Source organism: Mchenga conophoros, linkage group LG19 (genome assembly GCF_057382185.1).
Source record: "Mchenga conophoros isolate Kocher_MC1m ecotype Shallow Benthic linkage group LG19, M_conophoros_male_GT1.1, whole genome shotgun sequence".
NCBI classification, from domain to species: Eukaryota; Metazoa; Chordata; class Actinopteri; order Cichliformes; family Cichlidae; genus Mchenga; species Mchenga conophoros.
This window is the reverse complement of record NC_140544.1, coordinates 4,595,626-4,617,240: the sequence shown is the minus strand read 5'-3', so window position 1 is coordinate 4,617,240 and position 21,615 is coordinate 4,595,626. Positions and strand designations below refer to the sequence as shown.

Sequence of the window (21,615 nt, the reverse complement as noted above, 5' to 3'; positions counted from 1 at the left end):
AAATCCTGCATTTTTTTCAACAGGGCTTTTATGGTGAAATATTTGCAGAAACATCTTTTTGTATTTATTAATATCTTGTGTCCTGACCTAGCAAAGTTTTTAATATCGCAGAAAATATCAAAACTATTCACTAACAATTACAGGGGATTACAAAAATGTAACATGCTCAGTTGTTAGAAGTGGAATGGTAATATTTGCTGTCACCAGTTTGCAGCCTGCTTTAAGCTTTGGATATTTTTAAAAAGTTGAACCCTTCTCAGCTGGCCAACTTTTGAGGCTTTGAGTCGTGGCGTGTGTTGCCGGCATTTGTTTGAGCTTCAATTCCCATCATACGGCAAGAGTCTCTTACTGCGAACATGGTGTCAGTGTCATTGAAGCAGCGCTCCTTTACTTTTCCATCTATTTATTGTAGTTTTCTCTGTTTCTTTCCTCTGCACATGATCTCTTTATCTCAGTCCTTGTCTTTTTTACTTCGTTCTTTGTCTCTCTCCATCCTTAGGCCTGTGTATCTTAGTCCATCCTTGCATGGAGATTGACTGGAGGCATGAATACATCACAGCTAGCCATCCATGTAACCCTCCCTTCCACCCCCCCATCTTCACCCATCATCCTCCCCTCCACCCTCCCATTTCTCCAAGATCCCTCTCTCAGCACTTATCTCAAAGTTCGGATCTCATGCATTTTAATCGGCGTGTCTATCTTCCTTTCTCCCTCTCTCCCTCTTTTCTTTGACTTTGGATCAGTGGCATCCTTCAAACAAACAACAACAACAAAACAACCCCCCTGCCGCCTCCCTACTGGCTCCCTATCCCCTTTTTAAATCAATATTTGCCATCAGCGAATAAATCGTATAATTTCCTGGCTGTTAGAAGAGTGCGACGCCGACATATTTACCTTCCACTCGTCTACTTTTTTTGCCTTCGATCCCTCGTTCTCGCGGCGTGGCTATTAGCTAAGTGAAGGGGATGGATGGCCGTGAAGCACCGAGCGATAGCATCTCCATCAGAATCGTCGACATTGAAAAATGGCCGCCGCCTCTCTGATGACAGCACAGCAAAAACACACATACACATACACACACAAACATGCATGCATACATACATCCACACACACACATAGAGTCACAGAAGAGACATTTAAATATTCAAATAGGGCCGGGTGGTAATGATAAACGACAAGGGAAAAGTAGAATTGAGTAGCTATCGATGCAGAAAATGAAAAGAGGAGAAAGAGAAAAGAGGAGAGGAGGAGGGAAATTAAGCCAAAAAATATGGAGGCATGGAGGGAGAGGAGAGTTATGCTAACAAGTGAAAACAGGGAAGACAAGAGATGGATGGAAAATAGGATGGATGAATTAGGCAAATAAGTGCAAGTGGTGTTTTACAGTAGATAAAATAAATAAATGTGGAGATTTAAAAAGATGGATTGAAAGAAGAGAAAGGGCAAGTGGAACAAGAACTACGAAACTAAACCTTGGACTTCATAAAATAAAGGGGACATAATGGCTGGAAGGGCATGCAGAACCCTGGAAGTACTTGCTAAAGACAAGACATTTAGCCAGTGTAGAAACCAGAAAGTGAATCTATAAGTCATAAATGGAAGAATTGAAGTTGCCAAAAATCAAGACACCACAAAGAGTAAACAAAGATCAGACCACAAAAAAAGGAGCTGGAGAGAAAACTCGAGAAACAAGCAAAAATGTGGTTGGTTGGAAGCGCAATATCCAGAGAGAAGAACGAAAGGGAGAAAGGAAATTAAATCAACTCAAAATGATGTAGTTTAGCATCAAAGAACTTCTGAGCTGAAATAAAAGGAAGAAAAAAAATCAATATGAAAGCACAAAAGACATAAAAATGAAGAGCTTTGACAATTAAGGTACACTTTACTGCCATTCTCTCCATAAAGTCAGTGTACTATAGAAGACAATTGTTGCTGTGCACAACAAAAGTGAAGAGGTAAAAATACGAGTGGTGCCATTCCTGTTTGGGCGTAAATATAAATCTGATTATTTGTACTGCAACTCGATTTCTTCTTATGGGCTCTTATGGACTTGAAGGTAGGATTTAACTATGGGCGCCTACTTGGCAACGTTTAATGAAACAAAGTGACACAAGGTATAAGATCAGCCTGTTTTCCATTGTCAGTGTGATAAAAGACACAAGTAGGAAATTGCCTGGTCGATTGCTGTCAATCAGTTGTGTCAAAAACTTCCAACTTTGGGGAAAAACTGTGATATTTCTAGAAAACTGCATCAGTTGTTTTAAATGTTTTTTCTTCACATTCCTGAAAGTGTGACTTTTAGATTCAAAAATAGAAAAACCTGCAGCTCCTTCACTCCCCAACTACAGAACTCAAGCACAAAAGGGAAGGAAAATATTCAGCAACACTTGCTGGTACAAAATGGAGCATTTTTAAAATCTCTCCATAAAGGACTCCACAGTCTACCGTCAAGTGTGTTTGATTCCTGCGCGACTGCGGAGCTGCAGAGGTGCGACAGAGTTTTTATCTTTAAAGCGGTCAAAGCAGGTGAAGCAGTGAGTGAAATCTGCTGAAAACTCCTGCGACACCCTCAAACGCTTCATCATGAGATGAGCTGCAAACAATAACAATAAAAAATGTGCTCCCGTTTGAAAGACCAAGGAATATTCTACTGAAAATCTGTCTTTTGAGCATTTAATACTCACCCCCTGTAGATGGATTCACAGCAAGTACAATGGATTCAAGTGGAGATCCAGTTTCATGGTGTCAACATGTCAAAACATAGAAACATTGACATTACAAATTTCCTTTGTCAAGCGTGTTTTGGAATAAAAAAATTACCAGCAACCACTGCCTCAGTCGTTTATCCTAAGCAAGAGCTTTAAGTTTCCAGTACAGAACCATAAATAGTTCAACCGTATTTGTGTGCCCACACCTGTAAATGGTAAGAAAAAAGGTTAACTGTAGATATGCTGATGTTTTAATGATTTAAAACATTAAACTGGACAGGATAGCTTTCTATAGGGTTATATATGGAAATGTGGAACGTGATTTTGAATGTACTAATCAACAGCGGTGAATTACACAGCCATACTGCCTTTTAAAATGTTGGTGCTGAGACAAGTCAAGCTGGTTAAGCACATTATCAATTATTTCAACACTGTAAAGTGCATTAAAGGTGTGGTTGAAGCTATGCAAGTAACACCCATGTTTAAAGTGGCTTTTTATGCGCCAGGTTAAAGTCATCATATGTGCAAGTAATCCGTATCAGCCAATAGCTCAGATTTACAAATAAGATCAGGTATTCCTAATATAATTATCTCAGGCACACACAGCCCCACCGACCTGATGAACAAACCTTATTTTTACAAGGGGCAGCCAATAAAAAGAAAGCTGGCTTAAAAGGAGGGTGACCTCAAAGGAAAGGAGCTAAAACAGCTTGTTGCTGACAGCAAATTAATGAGGGCCGGCACAAAGATCGAGTAGGAGATAAAAAACAAGGATTATTTTGAATGCAGTATCGAGCAAGGTAACTCTAATAGAGTTCAAGAATAAAAATATGGAGCAGTCTCCTTCAAAGGGAAGGAAAATTTGTGGCTAATTTAAAGGTCAACATGTAGGAGTGGGACGAGCATAAATGCCCAGTCAGTGTGGTACCATTAATTAAGGCTATATTAACGAATCCCGAGTTTGTTTTTTTAACTAGTGTGCTTCACACAGCTGCCAAACAAGAGTTAAATGTCAAGTTGGATTGTATCTGTTCATACGTGTGTCCTCCTTATCCAGAGCAGCCACACTGAGCTGATGATGATGGAGAGCAGAAAGACCAACCTGCTGGGCCGAGCCGAGTCTCTGAAGAGGAGTGGCACTGAACTACCGAGCAGCTTCCACTGCAAAATACACAACCTGACACACATGTGGAGACAGCTGGAGGTAACACACACGCACAGTAAGACACAGTAGAGCCAAGTTTTAGAAGATACAGGAGTGCAACTGTGGCACCATGGCCACAGAGATAGTATATCACAGTAATACTCCGTTGAGACTGTGCATATAAGTCTGTGTTTCTATGTGTGTGTGTCTGTGTGTCTAATTTTAGGCTAATCAGCACTGATCCAATCTAGAACATGAAGATGATAATTAGTGTCGTCTCAATTAGGGAGCCCTGCTGCCACCATGGCCTTTAACTGTGCAGTGGAATGCACAGACAGACAGACAGACAGATCAATCTACGACTTTAAATGGATACATCATACAGTGGTGACTTAGAAAACAGAAAACACATTCGCCATAAAGTATACCGTGCTTTATTTCTTTCTAATACACATTGGACACAGTAACAGCTCTGAAGACATGCACACACACTAAAGAAAACCAGTGTAGGAATAACAGTTTTTATTTTTCTGAGATCCCAAAAATCTGAAGATAAAGCTTTGAGTTAATATTTTGGTCCATATCAACCAGAAAAGCTCTTCTGATGAGTCAACCTTTTTTGGCAAGTTATCAGTGTGTGCTTTTGATGAAAGGCACACAGTGAGTCACAAATTATGTACTTCGATACATAGACCAAACCCCTCTGGCTATCCTGTATGGGGTGCTTTGGGAGTACGGGATGTGTGCCACTTTATGACCGTTGCAGGAGCTTTGTCCTCATTCCCAGTAATAAGTTGGACTCGAGCCTGGTGTGTGTTTCACTCTTTCACAGCTACCCTTTGTCACTGATTCTGTTCATGGTTTTTATGGACAAGTCCAGCCAAGTGGCAGAAGGTTTTCACTTTGTTGCTCTTAGAATCTCATCTCTGCTTTTTGCAGATGATGTGGTTCTGTTTCCTTCATCGGGTGATGGTCTCCAGCTCAGACTGGAGCAGTTGGCAGCCAAGTTTTCCTTTGCCGGAAAAGGGTGGAGTGTCTACTCCGGGTCAGGGATGAGTGACTGGCCCAAGTGGAGGGGTTTAAGTATCTCGGGGTCCTGTTCATGAGTGGCGTCAAGGCTGCAATGGTGCAGACGGTGCGTTGGTCTGTTGTGCTAAACAAACAGCTGGGAATGAAAGCAAAACTTAGAGATAGGATGAGGAGTTCAGCAATCTGAGAGGTGCTCAGGGTAGTACTGCTACTCCTTCACACCAAAAGGCGCGCATTGAGGTGGTTTGGGCGTCCTGCAAGGATGCCTTCTGAGTAACTCCTGGGCTGGGGAAGTTAAGATTACATCTCTTGGCCGGCCTTTTTAGCGCCTTGATAAGAGGAGAGTGCAGTTCTGCACTGTGAGGTAGTGACTGGTGATCTCTCTGGTGACATTTCTGCTGTTGGTGGTTGAACATTAATGACACCTGAAGATGAAGTGCTGCATTTGTCAGTAGAACCCTAAACTTCTATTGATGATAATACACCTACTTATCTATAATTGTATACAGTGGTCCCTCGCTATAACACCGTTCACCTTTTGCAGCCTCGCTGTTTCGCGGATTTTTGATTGGCTGCAGACCATTGTCAATCAATCTCGTGCTCTGTCTCCTGTACAGTACAGAATGCGTTCAGCTTGTCAAATTTACATAAATCTTCGATCGCTAGCAGTGTGACTCTGAAGTGCTGTACTGTATGTTTGTAAGTTTTCTCCCCAACAAACACAACATGGTCAACGATGAAACGTTTTGCACTGTCAAAGCCAACCACGGGTGCCTTTGGTTTCATTCTATAACACTGGACTTATTTTTGTACGAAGGTTTGAACTTTGAGACAAGAGAGAAAAGTGTGAAAATGTTCATGCCTGTCTGAGAAAAGTGTAGTGAGGGTTTTTACAGCCTTAAAACATCTATAATAATTGTAAAACATAAAGTTGGCTACTTCGCGGATTTCACCTATCGTAGGTTATAATTAGTAGTTTTCTTCAGCTTTTTTCTCCAAAGTGTCCGTGGCCAACTGGAGGTCACCTGATATTCATTGTGAAAAAGTTAAATAGACTTGAACCACCTGAAACAACTTTCATCTGTATGTCTTGTACTGTATTTGGGTCATTCCAAGGACTGAAGTGAGCTCCGTATGCTTTGCTAATGGGTACGTTGGTGGCAGTTGTTTGTCTGTACCTCGGCGTGGTGATTAATTCCAGGTCTGCGGTGGGGTGACAGCTGGCGACGGCTCGTCAGGAGGCTGAAATTGCAGCGATGTGACTTTGTTCCTCCGAAGAAACAAACCGTCTCCTGTCGACCGAGTGGCACGTCACACAAACAGAGAGAAGCAACAGAGGAGCAAACACCATCTGCGTGTGTGCGCGTCATTTCCTTGTAGTCCCTAATGATGACACACACACGCACACACACAGTATTGCCTCACTCATAAAAGTTATTGGAAGTGTGTGTGTGCGTGTGTGTGTGCATTAACATATGTATCAACCTTGCTGAAATGGATTCAATTTTAGAAATTAAACAACAGCAACAGATGAGTCTTTCTCTCTGCCTCTCTCTCTGCATCGTGTGTATTTCCGCCACAGTAACCAGGCTGTGATTAAACTTCTGTTACTGACGGGGAGGCATTTGGACTCTGAATGCCATTTCCCACGCATGCATTAAAGTTTGTGTGTGTGTCATCAGGTTGGGGGCTCTTAATCTCACATTCTCACTCGCTCTCCTGGTTTTCCTTCATCCGTCACCTCTTCAAATTCTGCAAGTATGTGGACACCCCATTAGCATGTCACAGTTACCAGAACTGAAACCAAACAGCTTTTGAAAAAGCAAATGCCCAAAAAACGCCACAGCTGTCCATTCCTGCAGGTTCTTAGTGTTTAGCTTAAATCATCACTAATGAGTAAAGAGACTAGAGGTTGGCATCTTGAGTAATTAGATGACAGAAGTAAGCACAAGTTGTAAACATGGGAATCTTTCCCATCATCGCCTTCCCACCCACATGATGAAAATGCTTCTCTTACGCAGTTAAGCTCTATATTATTCAGGTCCTGTCATCTCCATACAGTGGGGCAAAAAAGTATTTAGTCAGCCACCGATTGTGCAAGTTCCCCCACCTAAAATGATGACAGAGGTCAGTAATTTGCTCCAGAGGTACACTTCAACTGTGAGAGACAGAATGTGAAAAAAAAATCCATGAATCCACATGGTAGGATTTGTAAAGAATTTATTCGTAAATCAGGGTGGAAAATAAGTATTTGGTCAATAACAAAAATACAACTCAATACTTTGTAACATAACCTTTGTTGGCAATAACAGAGGTCAAACGTTTACTATAGGTCTTTACCAGGTTTGCACACACAGTAGCTGGTATTTTGGCCCATTCCTCCATGCAGATCTTCTCGAGAGCAGTGATGTTTTGGGGCTGTCGCCGAGCAACACGGACTTTCAACTCCCACCACAGATTTTCTATGGGGTTGAGGTCTGGAGACTGGCTAGGCCACTCCAGGACTTTCAAATGCTTCTTACGGAGCCACTCCTTTGTTGCCCGGGCGGTGTGTTTTGGATCATTGTCATGTTGGAAGACCCAGCCTCGTTTCATCTTCAAAGTTCTCACTGATGGAAGGAGGTTTTGGCTCAAAATCTCACGATACATGGCCCCATTCATTCTGTCCTTAACACGGATCAGTCGTCCTGTCCCCTTGGCAGAAAAACAGCCCCATAGCATGATGTTTCCACCCCCATGCTTCACAGTAGGTATGGTGTTCTTGGGATGCAACTCAGTATTCTTCTTCCTCCAAACACGACGAGTTGAGTTTATACCAAAAAGTTCTACTTTGGTTTCATCTGACCACATGACATTCTCCCAATCCTCTGCTGTATCATCCATGTGCTCTCTGGCAAACTTCAGACGGGCCTGGACATGCACTGGCTTCAGCAGCGGAACACGTCTGGCACTGCGGGATTTGATTCCCTGCCGTTGTAGTGTGTTACTGATGGTGACCTTTGTTACTTTGGTCCCAGCTCTCTGCAGGTCATTCACCAGGTCCCCCCGTGTGGTTCTGGGATCTTTGCTCACCGTTCTCATGATCGTTTTGACCCCACGGGATGAGATCTTGCGTGGAGCCCCAGATCGAGGGAGATTATCAGTGGTCTTGTATGTCTTCCATTTTCCGATGATTGCTCCCACAGTTGATTTTTTCACACCAAGCTGCTTGCCTATTGTAGATTCACTCTTCCCAGTCTGGTGCAGGTCTACAATACTTTTCCTGGTGTCCTTCGAAAGCTCTTTGGTCTTAGCCATGGCGGCGTTTGGAGTCTGACTGTTTGAGGCTGTGGACAGGTGTCTTTTATACAGATGATGAGTTCAAACAGGTGCCATTCATACAGGTAACGAGTGGGGGACAGAAAAGCTTCTTACAGAAGACGTTACAGGTCTGTGAGAGCCAGAGATTTTCCTTGTTTGAGGTGACCAAATACTTATTTTCCACCCTGATTTACGAATAAATTCTTTACAAATCCTACCATGTGGATTCATGGATTTTTTTTTCACATTCTGTCTCTCACAGTTGAAGTGTACCTCTGGTGCAAATTACTGACCTCTGTCATCATTTTAAGTGGGGGAACTTGCACAATCGGTGGCTGACTAAATACTTTTTTGCCCCACTGTATATGATTGTGGGTAACTGGCATCATTGTCATTGGAGCAGGGACTTAACATACGCTCCATAAGACAAAACTGTCTGCTTGCCATAACACATACTGTGCAGCACTGGCTCAGACAACCATGCATATATAAATATGTAGTGGCAAAGATTATATTTGATACAATAATCCTACTATTGATTTAATGCATATAATTTTTATAAGTTAACATCGATCCCCAAGATAATTGTCCATAACCATACTATGTTAACCAACTTTAAACATATGCCAAGGCAGCTCACTCTCTTGGCAATATTCACTTTTAAGGGGATAGCATTGTATTTTTATATAAACATTAAGTATAATAATATTATAAATGTATTTCGAACTAATTAGGCAGCTCATTCTCTTTCTCTTGACGATCCTTTCTTTAAAGATGTAACACATTTTGCGGTCGACTTGAATGAAAGGCAGATGTGAAATGTAAAAGTGAGATCAGAGGTCAAATATGACATGATATATGATTCAGACTATAATGTGTTGTTTATAATCCTCATACACCAGCATCATTTCCTAAATGCTGCCAATACAAAGGCAGTAAAATGTTCAGCATAGTTTTAAAGATAAAAGACAAATTTGGCCTTAGATGACCTTGAAGAAGAGGTCATCACTTTGACCTTCAGATCAGTCTATTGATCTTGAAGTAAAGGTTAAAGGCCAATTGTGACCACCACCACACTTTTTAAGAATCATAGTTTCTAAGTAATACGTCTTTTTTCGATTTTCTGCCAATAAATCATTAAGTTGATCTTTTTTGATGTTAACATGACCCCACTCTGCACCCCTACAAACCTTTAGCAAAATTAAGTGACAACTTTCTTTCACAAAGAATAACACGCTACCGAAAACAACCTATAACAAAGCCTTTATTAATGGCAGTGCTGAGGACTGTAAACCAGGGAACCAAGTTTATTTTTTGCTTGGGAAATTATTTTGTTACTTTTTGTGATGAGTTATGTTCGTTCTGTACTACCTTTGTTGAACGCGATTTCCCCGGAAGCTCAGGTTTCTTTCTGATCCTTCCGATGTTGGATTGAAGCCTAAAGAATTCTTTCTTGATTAAAAAAAGGTTTCATTGTTTTTCAAGGTTCCATGTCCTCCCAAAACGCAACCTGTTGTATCAACACTATTAAGAAGAATGTGCACTCTTAATAATAACGCCAGGTGAGCAGGATGAACAGGGACCTCTTCTGTCTTCACCCAAACTTTCAGTCTTTCTATTTCTTCTATTTCTGTCTCCTCCCAATCACATTTATTTCTCCTCCTTTACCTCTGATATTTGTTCCCCTGTTTTCCTTTCATTTTACTTTTTATCACTCTATTTCTTGCAGTGTTAAATTTTAGCTTATGTTAAATATGTCAGAGGTCTCACTTGTTTCTGTCTTTCTGTCTTCTTCTCCTTCGGTCCTTTGCTCTCTCCTCACCCTTCCAACCTGGCGCCTCAGTGGCGTATTAACGGGCCTGTCGGTGCTGGCGTCGGCATCTGGTGCTCTGACACAAATTGGGAATTAACTGGAATTGATGTCCTGTGTCTCGCCTCTGAACTATCCTGGCCTTATGAAGAATTTATGACATAGCAAACACACGCACACACACAACCTGAATGATGAAGAAATAAAGAGGTTGTAAATTAGCTGTCATCTTTTCTGTCATGCTTTTTGGCAGCCAGATTTTTTTGGGGGGCGGTTTTGCAGCTGTTCAAGGTCAAACTGTATGTGTATGGGTATTTACAGTACATACACTGGATACTATACACATAATGTGGAGGCAGAGCTGACAGGAATGAAATGAGCTTGAGCTTAAGCTTGAGAATCAGGCTTCACAGCTCTTTAGCAAACAAACAAATATTTGGAGATCTGCTGGTCGTCTTGCCTTGTGATATGAATATGTTCACCAATGTATGTTTTAGGAAAAAAGATGTTTTTGCCTGCTGTCTTGGGAAAATGTTCTTTATGTCTCTTAAATTACATCCTTGATGGCAGCTATTTCTCCTTGGATATGAGCTATCTTGCTCTCGTTTCTCTTTCTGTTTCTTGTTCTCTCCGTCAAATTAAGAAGACATTCATGATCTTAGCACAAAGCTAACTGCACACTTGACTGTTTGGGGTCCTGTTGTTGCAGTAGTTCATTGTCTAATGGGTTGTTATTACCTGCCAGAGTTCAGCTAAAGTGCTTTCTCCTATACTAATGACTCAGTACCTTTTGTATCAACACACACATATATATATATTAGAGATGGACCGATCCGATATTACGTATCGGTATCGGTCCGATACTGACCTAAATTACTGGATCGGATATCGGAGAAAAATAAAAAATGTAATCCGATCCATTAAATATCACGAAAGCACCTCACAAAACTTGCAACACGCCGTAACTCACCTCAGAACGTTAGCACGTCGGAGCAGTATGCATCACGTGATAGAGCGGCTGTGGCATGCGGGACCTGTCGGTGGTCTGGATAGCATTTGGAGCTTCGCTAGCAACCCGGCATTTCATCTCCGACAAAGTTATCCCCGAGAGAAGTAAAGCAAGTGTGTAAGTCCATCTCTGAATGTTTGTAAAGCATTCCCACGTTAAGCTTAACAAACGATATATGGAGCGACTGCCTCTTCTCGCTGCTACTTCAATCATGAAACTGCTTAACGATCAGCTGATCGGCTTTTCTGTCGCGAGTCTGTCTCTCTGGTTTGTTTTTGGCCCACTTTGCACCAGAAAGAGGAAACCATCGGCTGAACAACAGCAGCACATTTAAGCTTGATCAGCTGTTGTTAGAATTTATTTAATATTACTTTCTACTCGAGGATCTTTTTCTACGTAGCTGACGCTGGTAACTGTGCAGGGGCGGATCTAGCAAAGTTTAGCCAGGGGGGCCGATAGGGCATTAACAGGGAAAAGGGGGCACAAAGACATACTTTTTTCTTATTCTCATTTAAAATGTCTAGCTTTTAATAAATAATTATCTGACACCCAAAGTTTTAATTTGATGTAAAATGAATAGAAGTCAATTACTGTATATAGTGACTATTAAGTCTAATATATATACCCTAGTAAGCTATAGTACTTTTTCCTTTGGGAAGGTACCATCTGTGCAGTCTGCAATTTTGTTGAAGAAAGATGTTGAATCTATTTAATATTTCTTGAAAAATAATTGATTTCTGTGCATTTTTTTTCACACTGCATCAAATTAAGGTTGATTACGTCGATTAAGCATCATGAGGTGGAGCGTGAGGGGTGGTTCCCTATTTTTTATTTATTTATTTTTGTTGTTGCTGGGAGTTGGAACCCTATTAGTTAGGTTGCTTAATATTTATGCTAAGTACTCTTTAAAATACCAGAATAGGGAGGATGGTGTAGGTTTAAGTTTATTAGATTGATCAGTATTGCTGAACTATGAAATTTTTTTTTTTTTTGCATACAGGTATAACAGAATAGCTTTAGTGTAGTTGTTGTTTTAAACTTGAGTATGAACTTATACAAAATGCAGCAAGATATTTAAAAAACAGTTTTGTTGATTAAAAAACACTATATCGGATTCATATCGGTATCGGCAGATATCCAAATTTATGATATCGGTATCGGACATAAAAAAGTGGTATCGTGCCATCTCTAATATATATATGCAAATTAACAACAGAAACCCACATTGGGCTTGTTCAGGAGCAACTCTGTGTTCTGTTATTCCTGCCATGGCTGCTTGTTACAGTCATAGTGGAAACTTCAAGATAGCAGCTATCTGAACCTTGAAATTTTCCAAACAATGCATTATGAACCCTGAACAGGACAAGATACAGAGTACAGCTCCCACTGCAGAAACCAAAAGGTATGAAAAGAGAATTACTTCTGGTTTGCCAGCTATTTGGAAACATGGAAGGATGTAGTCGTTGTGTTTGTTGTATTTTACATGCTGAGAATGATGTAGTATAAGACCAAACCTTGGGACTCAACTTTCTTGCTTACTGGTTAAAATTGCTCCAATCCAACTTTATTTATAGAGCACTATAAAACAACATGATAGACCAAAGTACTTTCCAGTAAGAAACAGTAATAAAAGTTTAAAAAAAATATGCATTAAACAGACAAAGAAAATAAAATCACAATAAAATAAATAAATAAATGAGAAAAGATCAACATGAATAAGTAAATATTAAAACATGAATAAAATAGACGAATAATAAAATAACTAACTCTGGTATTACTCCTAAAATGCCTTGGAAAAAAATCAAATGTTGATGCCAGCCTAATATGGAGGGGCAACTTATTCTATACATGGGAGCCGCAACAGCGAAAGCCCCGGTGTGTCAGTCTCGACATGGGGACAGCAAGGAGTGACTGGTCATATGATCTGAGAGAACGTTGTGGAGTGTATAAGTGTAGAAGGTCTGCCAGGTAGGTAGGAGCCAGGCCATTTAAAACTTTAAAAGCAAACAATAAAATTGTTTGTTTGTTTTCAAAGTGAAAATGCCACATTGTTAGTGTATGGATGTTTTGTGACATTGGTGACACCTTAAGACGCAAACAGTTCCTAGCGTGTATTAAAGAATAATCGCTGTTATTATAACTTCTTCTATTAAAGTAAACATGGCAGTATGATCTTCCTATCTGCTAATCCTGACAACCTGTTCATGTACTACTGTTCCCTATTTGCCCACTGCTAGTAGCAAAGTGTTTTTGTGGGTTTTCTGAGCGTGGCTTATGTAACGGAGTTGGTTCTGGTAGTGATGTCATTTTTCAGCGGTTTTCAGTGATCATTTTTATTAGAACATTTGTAGTTATGCAGTGAGGTCAGCCGTACTGAGTTGCTCCTGCAAGGAAAAATTCAAAGAGAAAATATTAGGTATTAGATAATTAGTAATGACAACATGAAGATAACCTAGCAAAAGCATTAGCGCTACGTCTTTATCAATCAATTGTGTTCTGTGTATGAGATTAAATAAACTGGAGTGTGTCCAAACTGGAGAAATATAGAAGGACAACTTTGGAAGATTCAGACTTGACGAGACTGCTCTTTTGGACTGTATAGTAAATCTTACTTTCCTACATGCAAATTGAAGCTAAAGCTAAAAAAAACGAAGAACGTATTTATTTATGTTCCTTTGGCATGTTGCACTCTGAATGTTACTGCTGATATCATGGCCTGGTCTCTGCCTTGAGCCTGTGATTGGTGGCCATCACAAGTTTGTTTGTTTTGTATTGATGAGCACTTTTAAGAAACACACACACACACACACACACACACACACACACACACACACACACTTGTTGAACTCCAACTGGAGAATAGTCTCTCTCAGCGGCTTACTGTGTCTCACTGTGTGATCAACAGGGGTTGGAAAATTACTCTGCAGTGCTTATTACACACACACACACACACACACACACACACACACACACACACACACACACACACACACACTTTGAGTCGCGCTCTTGTTGTTTTCAGTTGTTCCTATTTGAAACCGTGATTGCTCCGCGCCAAACCCTCTTTCAGTTTGTATTGTGTCTAAATGATGTTTTGTTTTGGGTGTGAATATCACAACTCTGTAGGAGAAGCTGCTAGAAGCTCTGAATTAGCAGCTGATCTGTTTGCACCTGGAAAAACACCAGACATATTCCCAGAGTTTTATTCATTCCCAACAGAAGGTTTGTGATGACAACAAGCTAATTGATAGTTTTGATAACACCGTTAGAAACTTTGTCTAAACGTGTTATTATCTAAAAATAAAACTTTAAAGATTTTTTCTTACATCAAGAAATGCAGAAATGTGAGAAATATTATAATTATATAGAGAGAGACATACAGCAAAGTAATGTAACCTTTCTACAAGACATTTTATGCAAGAATTAGAAAATATGATGACGTACAGTCCAAGTTTGAAGTCAACTCAACTCTGAAACTAGTAATTGAAACGATTACCAATGGGACTGTACGATATCACTGATTGATCTGTGACTGGGTGGGAAATATTCCAGTTTAACCTTCCAGTAGCACCTGTCAGCTGTAAATCCATGCACAGTCTGTGTTTGCAGCATCAGTAGAGCATTAGATCAAATGAAATTACTTTTAATTTCCAGTTAACTTGTACAGTATTGTATGTGAGAGCAAACCAGCAACCTCCCCCACCCCCCAATGTAAACACGATCTCATGTCAACAAGAACATTATGATTATATTATTACATCTTGAACAGCAGCACTGACATCAATGACATTACTGAAAATGTAATCTTCACACTTGCAGCTAGGCGCAGAATACATGACATCCCTATTATTGATCTGCACATTTATAAAGGTAGATGATTAATAGCTGTGTGAGTATTGATTGATATGCTACTTTACATGATGGAGTATTGACATAACAAGGAGTCCTCAATGTAATTGCCTGACTTTTTCCTTTTTTTCCCCCCCGGACTCTTCTCTCTTATTTCAGAAAATCCTCTCCAAGCATTCAGGACCTGGTAGGTCTGAGCAAAACCAGTCGTCCAACATAAAAGCTCAGCTGGCTGGAGGTCGAGGTGTCACTGTGGAAAACCCTCGATCAGCCCTGTCCCCACTTACCAACTCACTTCTGGAGCAGTTGGAGGCCCGTATCAAGGAGCTGAAGGCGTGGCTGCGAGACACTGAACTCCTCATCTTTAACTCCTGCCTCAGACAGGACAAGGATGCTTCAGAGCAGCTCCAGAGCTTCAAGGTAGGAAGGAAAGTGTTTCGGTTTGTCTCTTCGGATGTTTGCCTCAATATCAGTTAAATTAGGATTATATTAGTCTAATAGTAGAAACCTACAGCAGTCAGTTGTTACATATCAAGCTCTTTTATTTCATCATGGCAAACTTTTTTCTCAGTACACCTTCATTAAGCAAAGTACTCCCTTGATTTGTTTCGTGACTAAATGTAATCCTACAGAGAAGTACTATAGTCAGACCACCAACTTTACAGATGTGTATCTGAAATCACAATAAATGAAGATGAGTGTGGTTTGATATCTTACTGATAATATATTTGGTGTGACACCTTCCACACAGGGCATGATTTACTAAACAGGGCAAAAAGCGTGTGACCGTAATCCCCAAATAATGCTCATTGGTTTGAAAGTTTTAAGGTTTTTTTTTAACCAGAGCTCAGCAGTTTTCTAAACTCAGTTGCAGCCACTTCATTTCAATATCAAGCACAAAAAATAAGACAGGTGCGTTTTTCTCCTCCCTATATATGTTGCACATTAAGAAAGGGCCTCTTATGCAACAGGGTCACTCAGAAAAAAATGTCTGAATTGTCACCTTTTACACGTAATCTTGTCACTGTACTTTTTTAACACCAAAACCCAGTTTGCGTTGCCGCATCCGTTGATTAATATGACGATATGTTGATGGTATTAATGCTCCAATTGAATAAGAACAGATAGCAGGTGACACAGCATGGCTTTTTATGCTGTATCACCTGCTGCTAAATACTATACATACCTTTTCAATGTTGGAACTTTTATAAAGTCTACTTTTGGGTAATAAAATTTCTATTTCAGGTGTGATAGGTAGGGCATTTAGCATCAAAATTTGACAAATCAAACATGTGATGCTACAGAACCCGCCGTGGTGATCTGTTGTGAATAGCTGAACGTACAGGGCTCTAAAAAGCTATTCGACCCCTTTTTGCTGTGCTATTCTTTGCATATTTTAATACTTAAATGCTTCAGATCATCACACAAATTTTAATATCAGACAAAGATAACATGGTTAAATACAAAATGCATTTTTTTTTTTAAAAAAGAAGAAAAAAAAAGAGAAAAAAAGAAAACAAGAAAAAAAAAAGATTAATATGACGATATGTTGATGGTATTAATGCTCCAATTGAATAAGAACAGATAGCAGGTGACACAGCATGGCTTTTTATGCTGTATCACCTGCTGCTAAATACTATAAATACCTTTTCAATGTTGGAACTTTTATAAAGTCTACTTTTGGGTAATAAAATTTCTATTTCAGGTGTATAGTTGGCCAAGATGGACAGATGAGTAGTAATCATATGATCCAGTGTAGTCTTCAGTTTAGTTTGCCCACACGTGTCCATTTATAAATTACTGCAGATGGAAACATCACTCGTCTCTGCCTGAACTAATACTTTACTTGATATTAGTGTGTATATCATGAGTATCTAGTTAAATGACTAAAGAAAAAGCCAATCAGTTGAGTTTATTCCAAAAGGTTACCAAGTTCACTATTCAAAATAACATTTCTTGCCTTTGATAAACCAGCTTCTGTATTTAATGGCACAAAAACAGCAACAAAATAATTCAACTACTTGACTTTGTATACAAATATGAATCTAGATAAACTAACAGTTTTCAAACACAAATCATCAGAAACAAAGACACAAGATAACAAAGTGACAGCAAATAGATCCGTGTGTGTGTGTGTGTGTGTGTGTGTGTGTGTGTGTGTGTGTGTGTGTGTGTGTGTGTGTGTGTGTGCGTGTGTGAGTAAAGCATTCAGAGGTTCTGTCTGAGGTCCACTGTCACTTTTCTTCATTAACTTTTGCAAATATGTGACAAAGCTTTGGCAAATCAACACCGAGCATTAACAGAAAACATTGTGACTGTGTGTGTGTGTGTGTGTGTGTGTCTTTGTGTTGTTGCTAAGTATAGTAATACATCGTCTTAATGAGGCCAAATGAAAGCAGGGCTGTTTTGAAGCGATGGATGTATAGAGGAAACAGCAGTTAACCTTAAAAGCCACGGGACACTAACAGGATATTAATCAGCCTACATCACACAGCGAACAGCTAGCTGCGCTGATTAGCCTAGCCCTGCCGTGTGACTGACAACCAGAGACACACACGCAAATCCACACAATCACCGTGTAAGTGTACCCACTGATATAGAACTGCATGCACACAGAAGTACATTAATTCATATACGTTTGAATTATGCTCATAAATGCTGCACAGTTAAATTACACACACATATGCAAATAAAGAGACTCAGGCAGAGGCATGCATTAAAAATGAATGCATAAAAACATATAGCTGACTGCAGTAACACAAAGAAATGAAAGCACGACTAGACAAACAGCCCTGCTGAAACAAAAAAGTTGCTTCCGTGTGATTAAGAATGTAGAACTTTAATCTTTTTGTAACCTTTCAGATTCTTTGGTTGTGACAGCTTTTACGCAAAAGAATCAGCAGCACATAATCTTTATTCATTTGAGCTTAGGCCTAAAAAGTTGGGAAAGTTTGTAAAGTGAGCATATTTGTGCATGTATGCATGTAACTGTGCATTTCATGCCTCGGGTTGAGTGTACAAAGGGAATACATAAGAGCGTGATAGAACCTTGGAATGACCCACCTGGTCATACCTCATGAAGTAGATCTGAGTGGTAAGATAGCTTTAATATTTCTAGTAAACAGAAATAAATGTGGTTTCTAAAGTGTCTAAAACTAGTTATGAAATGTCCTGTAAGGGCTTACTTTCAATCATCATCATTTTTGGCTTCAGTATAGGTAAAGCCTGGTGTGCCTTCTGAAAAAGCCATCCTGCTAATGTTTATTAGATTGCCAATGTTTAATAAAAAATCTCCAAATAGCACAAACTATCTTTGCTTCTCATCACAAAAAAATAACGTCATTTGGGTCAATTTTTTGTAAAGTTGATGTGAATGCAAAACACAAACTGGCTGCTTAAATGATGAAACTGTACAGAAACGAGAGTTTATCTGAAGAAAGTGAGCCTCTCACTTTTGATCCTTGTCACAGCTCTCAGTGGGAAGCCATTGATTTTTGGCAGAAAGAGGCCGTGAGCTTCTGGAGAACTGAAGATTGGAAATATTGATAGCAGTCATTTGTATGGAGAGAGAGAGCGTGAGAGAGAAAGAGAGAGAGAGAAAAGGGGGCTCAATTTTAAGAGAAGTCGACTCCATTTTAGCGATCATTTGTCTGTTTTTGGTGTTGGGACGCGTAAATGGGTTCGATTTCTGCACTGCAACCTATTACTGTAGGGCTATATGAGAAAGCAGTGGGGGTCGGCAGGGGTCGCACGGGCACACACACACACACACACAAATGCAAAAAACAACAGCATACATTGAGAAAATACATATGCATCCTCACAGGTAAATGTACAGTTCAGACACATTTCTGCATTATAGAAATGTTATATAGTCTATTATTGTAGTCAGCACAGTGGTTCCAGAGTTCAAGAACAACTGTCTGCAGATGACGCTGTCCACAAAAAGTTTTCTCAACACCTTCATCACTTGCTTTGCTGCTAATAGATTTGGTTGGGCAATCCACTCTCAGTAATGGAAATGAACGAGTGAGCTGCTATCGGTGCTTGTACGGCTGGTCCTTTAAACTGGCCCATTGGCCAAAATTGCATTGGCCCACCGGGAGAATGTCAGAGGTGCCCAGCCCTGGATGCTGTCTTTAAACAGTAGACGCTACAGCTGTAATGTTTCAGTCTTTTGGTGTAGATTACTGCTAAGGGAGAAGTTAAGTGAAGTGCTCTACTAACAAGGTGAAGGAGAAACCTTAACAGGGAGTGTATCAGTGTGTCAGTTCCACTGCTTGAACCTTGTTGAAATGTTTATCAGAAGAAGTGAGTTGATTTCAGTCCGTATTTTTCAGTCTTTGGTATCGTCAGCGTCTCCTAAATATCAGCTGTCTTTCTCTGTCCCTTTCTCTCTCTCTTTTTCTTTTTTTGCACTGAGCTGCCACCCCTCCTCCTCCACCTGGCTGTCTATAACCTGGCTCTTAATTGAATTAATGCTCCTTAAAGATACGGCGTCAGCCAGACGTTCCTCCGGCAGGCCCTGGGCCTCCGATGACTCTCTATTGTAGTAGAAATGCTGTGGGGCCTGGACACACCAAGAATTAATAGACTGAACCCCCACACACACTTGGTCTCACATATGCACAGTGGAAAGCACTCACAGCTACAAAACACACCTGCTCTCCAGTGTGTACAGGTATGCGGGCTAAAAATGAGTCTCACACACTAACAGCTTTTTCTTGAAAGTTAAATGTTGCCTGCCAGTGGGTTTCACGCAGCTTCTTGCTCATCTAATTGGCTATATTTAGTATCATCAGTGCAGTCAGATCAAAAGTCCTAACACAAACCAAAAGAAAGTGGTTGCTTTATCTGGTACATTAATCAGTAAAAAGATTAGAAAATACCAGAATTATTTTTTTTAAATCACTCTTATTTACAGGAATTCAAAACAAACATAAAAAAACAAATCAATAAAACTTGATAAACATAAAAAAAGAAATAGTCGGTTTTCACTGCACAGTACTGATTCAATATGGGTGCATTGCTTTTAAAATCTGTTAAATGATTGTTCAGGGGATCATTTTTTCTGTTGATTGACAACTTGTTTCAGCCTCAAGGAAAGACAGGATTTCATTCTGATTAAGAAAGAATTGTTTCCTTCAAAAAGGATTGGGAATGTCGATATTGTAGGAAAAACATATTTGTTCTTCCATAGTATAAAGACAATAACGCAGTAGATGCATCTGTTTATAAGTCGACTTTCGTTCCGTCTGTCTCGGAAACGGATAAGTATCCATGTTCAAAGTCAGTTTCTTTTGTCAGACAGACACACACTGTTAGGAGGCGACCTCTCGACACACACATTCACACACAGATGCTCGCACAGATAGGTGGATACGAGTGTGAGTGTTTAACTCGTTCCTCTGAAGTGAACCTCCTCTGTGTCTTATCTCCCTACCTGTCTCTATTTCCATTTACATCTCTTTTTTCCTTATCTCTTTCTCGACTGTCCTTTTTTCGGGCTTTTCCTGTCTCCCCTTGTTCCTTGTGTCTGCCTGTCATTTTCTCTTTTTCTGTCGTCCTTAGCGCATCTCTTTCTTTCTCCTGGTGCTGCTATCTGTTCAGCTGCTCCCTCTCTCCCCTGCCGTCGATAGTAGATGAACCTGTCCTCCCCTACTGTTACCCATGGACCCCTCGTCCCCCCACAGACCCTTCTAATCATGCTCTTTGGCCTCCAGCCCTCCCACCCTCCTCGTTGGGCTTTCTTTCCTCTTGCCAATTTAACCCCCCACCACACACACACACACACACACACACACACACACACCATATCACAAGTCCATCCTTTCTCTCCCTTTCAAAGACTTATGACCCATACCCCCTTTATATCGACACATACCCACCTATATCCCGACTTATTCTAAACCAGCACACAATTCTGTATTACAACGATTCTCTGTGATATACTTTATTATTCCAAAACAACTTACATGTGTCATGTGCCTGTCTCTGTCTCTATGCATGAATCCTACTCTTTCCTTTCAAAAAATTAAAAATGGAGTCGCTATGCATTTCCACTTAATGCACCTCCAAACACTGTGACATGATCTGCTGTGGCTTGGACGGGGCCTTGTTTAGACAAAGAGACAGAGCCAACTGAAGAGCTGTAAACCCTCTTTACATAAAACTCCCCTTATTCAACATATCATTGTTATTTTAAACACCATGCTCCTCACATGTATTCCAACCACCTCACGTGTATTTAAACAATTATATAGAAATAATTAAATGACAACGCCATACAAGACTGGATTACAAACTTGGCAAATCTGGCATCTTACCCAGGACTCCAGACCGTCACGGATCTCTGGAGCAGAACACAGTTCAGTTTTGCCCCGGGTACCCAGTTTGGGTTTATCAAGTCCTGATATTTTGTGGCAGTCGCAAGTAGTCTCATTGCCAGAGCAAAAAACTGGCAGTAAACCTATACATGGCAGCCAGGGTGAAGATTCCAACTCCATCTGAAAACCTCACACTGCTGAATTTGAGCATTTTTGCACACAGTGTGAACTTCAGTTTTTTCCCCCCTGTATCTCTTACAAAATTCCCACTTTACAGGTTTTACAGGCATATGATCAGTAACTCTTTCAACAAGTATACAGTTCGAAAAGAACTTTCTGGAGTTCTGTGGATTTAGGCTGTCTTCTGAATCCCAGGCTGATTCCATGATGTTGAGGTTAGGCCTCTGTCGGGCTCGTACCATCTGTTATGCGACTTCTGT

At 40.2% G+C, this 21,615-nt stretch overlaps 1 protein-coding gene across 1 annotated transcript in view; it reads left to right on the top strand.

Annotated features, from left to right (window-relative positions):
• The window catches only part of akap6 (A kinase (PRKA) anchor protein 6), a 230,224-nt gene that overhangs the window by 166,343 nt on the left and 42,266 nt on the right, over positions 1–21,615 (top strand). The window contains exons 16-17 of the mRNA XM_085258340.1: positions 3,766–3,912; positions 15,009–15,269. Coding sequence (XP_085114466.1) covers positions 3,766–3,912; positions 15,009–15,269 — 408 coding nt within the window. The remainder of the gene's footprint in view (positions 1–3,765; positions 3,913–15,008; positions 15,270–21,615) is intronic.